Source organism: Vanellus vanellus (assembly GCF_965231255.1).
Source record: "Vanellus vanellus genome assembly, chromosome: 13".
In the NCBI taxonomy this organism is placed as follows: domain Eukaryota; kingdom Metazoa; phylum Chordata; class Aves; order Charadriiformes; family Charadriidae; genus Vanellus; species Vanellus vanellus.
This window is the reverse complement of record NC_138918.1, coordinates 21,138,604-21,143,258: the sequence shown is the minus strand read 5'-3', so window position 1 is coordinate 21,143,258 and position 4,655 is coordinate 21,138,604. Positions and strand designations below refer to the sequence as shown.

Below are 4,655 nucleotides of genomic sequence, written 5' to 3'. Positions count from 1 at the left end.
GGTGATGGAACATATCCTCCTAGGAGCTGTTCTAAGGCACCTGGAGGACAGGAAGGTGATTTGAGAGAGCCAGCGTGGCTTCCCCAAGGGCAAGTCTTGCCTGACCAACCTAGTGGCCTTCCCGGATGGAGTGACTACATCGGTGGACAAGGGAAGAGCTACAGATGTCATCCATCTGGACTTTGATAGGCCCTCCCCCCAACATCCTTCTCTCTCCATTGGACCAGGGTGTGCAATTACACCCTAACAAAAAGAGGCCAGGAGAAGGCTCAGGTACTAAGGAAAAATTTTGCATCATTGTTCACTGCCAGTCTCTTTACTCACACCTCTTGAGCGGATGGACCTCAGGACAGGAACTGAGGGAGCAAATTCCTTCCCACTGTAAGAGAAGATCATGTTCAAGACCACTTGAGAATTCTGAACACACATAAGTCTGTGGGAAGTGACAAGATGCTTCTCTGAGTGCTGAGGGAATTGGCTGATGTGGTTACCAAGCCACTCTCCATGATACTTGAAAAGTCATGGCAGTCAGGTGAAGTCCCCAGTGACTGGAAAGAGGGAAACATTGCACGCATTTTTAGAAATGCTAGAAAGAAAGACCCTGGGAACTACTGACTTGTCAGCCTCCCCTCTGTGCTTGGGAAGGTGATGGAACATATCCTCCTAGGAGCTGCGCTAAGGCACCTGGAGGACAGGAAGGTGATTTGAGAGAGCCAGCGTGGCTTCCCCAAGGGCAAGTCTTGCCTGACCAACTTAGTGGCCTTCCAGGATGGAGTGACTACATCGGTGGACAAGGGAAGAGCTACAGATGTCATCCATCTGGACTTTGACAGGCCCTCCCCCCAACATCCTTCTCTCTCCATTGGACACATATGTCTTTGATGGATGGAGTATTTGGTGGATAAGGATAATTGGCTGTGTGGTCACATCATAGTGATCAATAGCTCCATGTATGGCTAGACATCAGTGACAAGTGGTGTCCCTCAAGGCTCCATATGGGGATCTGTTTACTATCTTCATGAATGACATAGACAGTGGGATTGAGTGCACCCATAGCACATTTATCGATCGCACTAAGCTGATTGGTGTGGTTGACAAACCTGAGGGACAGGATGCCTGTTGGAGGGCTGTAGAGAAGGTCAAGAAGTGGGCCCATGTGAACCTTATGAGGCTCAACAATGTCAAGTGCAAGGTCCTGCAGCTGTGTTGAGAAAAAACCCAGTATCACTACAGGTTGGGAGATGAAGGCATTGAGAGCAGCCCTGTGGAGAACTTGGGGGTACAAGGGGAGGTCCTGCAGAGTCTCTGACCCACGGTGCTTCGGGAAAGGTCTTGCACTTGTCTCGCCGCCCTGTTTCCCGAAGGAAACGGACTGGCCTCCCGGGAGACAAGCGTGCCCGCTTACCCGCGGGCTCTGTGCCGCGGGGAGCGGGGGAAGAGTCGGGGCAGGTGCCGGCGCTGCCCGTGCGCTCGGAGTGAAGCGGCGGCCCCGCCGGACTCCCGGCGCTCCTTCGCTGCGCTTCCGTGCGCGGCGCCGTGGGCGCGCGTCCTGCCGCGGGGCCCCGAGTGCGCGCACGGGCCCGTGTGGCGGGGCGAGGCGGCAGCGCGGGCAGCGGGCGGCGGCGGGCGCAGTGCCGCCGCGGGCCGCAGGGTGGTGCTCCCGGCCAAGGCGGCGCCGAGCGGCTGCGGGCGGGGAGGCGGCCGAGCCCAGCCCGCCGCTGCCCAGCCCAGCCCAGCGGAGCCGGGTAGCGGTATCGGCGGCGAGCGGTGCCCCGTGCCACCCGCTGCCGGTCCGCGGCGGCTGCGCTCCGGTCCGCCAGCAGGATTCAGAGAGAGGGACCCCGCCCGCCCGCCCGCCCGCCTCCGATCCGCACTGCTGCCGGGCGCCGCTCTCCGCGGAGGACTGCGCCGGCGATCCGCGAGACGGAGGCTGTCCGCCGGCCCGACATGGCCATCGCAAGGCAAGTGCTTTGTCTCTCTGCTTTCCTCTCCCTGCCGCTCGCTCGCTCCGAGCCCCTGCGCTACTCCGTAGCCGAGGAGGCGGAGAGCGGCTCCGTGGTAGCCAACGTGGCGGAGGACGCGGGGCTGGCCCCGGCGCAGCTCGCGGCTCGCCGCGCCCGCCTGGCCTCGGAGGACGGCCGGCAGCACTTTGCCTTAGACCGCGGCACCGGCCGCCTCGTAGTGGCGGAGAGGCTGGACCGGGAGGAGCTGTGCGGCCAGGCGGCTACCTGCACGCTCCCCTTCGAGCTCCTGCTGGACAACCCCCTGCAGTTCTTTCGTGTGGAGGTGGCCCTGGAGGACGTCAATGACCATTCGCCCGTGTTCCCGGAGAAACAAATCATTTTTAAGATCCTGGAACTGAGCAACCCGGGCTCACGTTTCCCTCTGGAGGTGGCTCAGGACCTGGATGTTGGTAGCAACAGCATCCAGGCTTACAACATAGTTCCCCAGAATGAGTACTTTAGTGTCTCCTTTGGGAGTCGGAATAAAGTCAAGGAATATATTGAACTGGTCTTGGAAAAGCCTCTAGACAGAGAGGAGCAATCAGAACTAGATTTCAGTCTCATTGCCACAGACGGTGGCTCTCCACCCAGGAGTGGGACCACCCAAATCCGCATTGTTATTCTAGATGTAAATGACAATGCTCCCATCTTCACAGAAGAACTGTACGTTGGGCAGGTTTTGGAAAATGCAGCGGAGGGCTTTGTGGTTCTCAGGGTGGTGGCAACCGATCGGGATGTGGGAGTTAATGGAGACATCTCCTATCAGTTCAGCCAAGTGGTGGACCAGAGCAACTGGTCATTCATGATTGACCCCTCGAGTGGTGAAATTAAACTTACGAAGCCTCTGGACTTTGAGGTGGCAGAGACTCATGAGCTTAGAGTGCGGGCCACAGATGGTGGGGGTCTCTCAGCAATCTGCAAGGTGTTGGTGGAGGTGGTGGATGTGAATGACAATGCACCAGAGCTGGTGGTCAGTTCCTTCAACGGTCCCCTCCCTGAGAACGCATTACCTGGGACTGTGATTGCCCTCTTCACTGTCAGAGATCGGGATGCTGGTGCCAACGGGAAGATCTCGTGTGCCCTTGAGGACCAGCCATCATTCTCCCTGCGGCAGGCCTATAAGAATTACTATGAGCTGGTGACCGTGAACACTCTGGATCGGGAGGAGATGGCACGGTACATCCTGACTGTCACAGCAGCAGACGCAGGCTCACCTCCTCTCACAACCACCCAGACCTTCATGGTGGACATCTCTGATGTCAATGACAATGCGCCTGTCTTCAACCAGACATCATACACCATGTATGTGCGTGAGAACAATGTCCCCAAGGTGCTTGTTGGAGCAGTCAATGCCACAGATGCTGATGTGGGACCCAATGCCAAGGTGACCTATTTCCTGGCACCAGCCCAACCCACACAGCAGCCTCCCTGCTCCTGCATCTCTGTGAACTCTGAGAACGGGCATGTGTTTGTGCTGCAGCCTCTGGACTATGAGAAGGTGAGGCAGATTGAGGTCTTGGTGAGTGCCTCCGATGCGGGGTCTCCTCCTCTCAGTGCCAATGTCATCGTTCGCCTTGTTGTGGTGGATGAGAATGACAATGCGCCACTGGTGCTGCACCCAGCCCAGGACAGCAGCCCACCGTCCAGCGAGCTGGTGCCTGTGACAGCTGAGGTGGGGTACCTCGTCACCAAAGTGGTGGCTGTGGATGCGGACTCGGGGCAGAATGCATGGCTGTCGTACCACCTGCTGAGGGCCACCGACCCCGGGCTGTTTGTGGTGGGTGCCCAAAGTGGGGAGGTGCGTCTGAGGAGGCCAGTGATGGAGAGAGACAGGGTGAAGCAGAAACTCGTCATCCTGGTGCGAGACAATGGGCGGCCACCGCTGTCGGCCACTGCAGCACTGAGTGCACTCCTGCTCAATGAATTCTCAGACGTGCGTCTATCGCACGGCAGCTTGGCCATGGAGGCCGAGAGTGACTCCCTGACAACCTATTTAATTGTTTCATTGGTCTTTGTCTCACTCCTCTTCCTCGCATCCATGGCAGCCTTCATTGCTCATAAGGTGTGCAAAAGAAAGGAGCTGAAGAGTGGACACGTGCTTTATGGTGCCGGCAACTTGCAGAGCAGCCTGGCTGATGCGGCCACTGCAGGGACCCTGCCCCATGGCTATTGCTATGAGATCAGCCTCACAACGGGCTCAGGCAACAGCGAGTTCAAGTTCCTGAAGCCCATCCTCCCCAGCATGCCACCACAGCACTGTGGTGCCGCAGCTGTGGGCTCTGAGGATGAGCAGGATTTCCCCTGTGGTCCTATCACTGCAGGGGACATGGCACCAGACAACCCCGGGATGCTCTTTGTAGAATAGCTCAATAGTCTTTCCTTTAAGTAGCATGGAGTCAGCAGAGCAAGAGGCTTCATGTGTCATGGTAGGAAGGGACCAGGGCTACAACATGTGGCAATGGTTCCTCCACAGTAAATGTACATTTGCATTTGGTGTCTATGATTTCTCTGAAATTCTACCTCAGAAAAAATTTTGTCTCCCCTCCAAAGAAAGAAACAGAAGCTAATGGCTTCTTCACTCTGGAAATAATATATTTAGACTGTGTTAAGGTCACTTCTGAAAAACTATCAGAATGGGTTTACTTCCAGTGT

General features: G+C 56.9%; 1 protein-coding gene across 1 annotated transcript; it reads left to right on the top strand.

Annotated features, from left to right (window-relative positions):
• Positions 1-1,932: 1,932 nt before the first annotated feature.
• Positions 1,933-4,368, top strand: LOC309677154 (protocadherin beta-4-like; the record flags this gene model as incomplete). The annotated part of the gene is made up of 1 exon (XM_082489902.1): positions 1,933-4,368. The coding sequence occupies exon 1, from the start codon at positions 1,948-1,950 to the stop codon at positions 4,366-4,368; it is 2,421 nt and encodes an 806-aa protein (XP_082346028.1). The 5' UTR covers positions 1,933-1,947.
• Between the last annotated feature and the right edge of the window lie 287 nt (positions 4,369-4,655).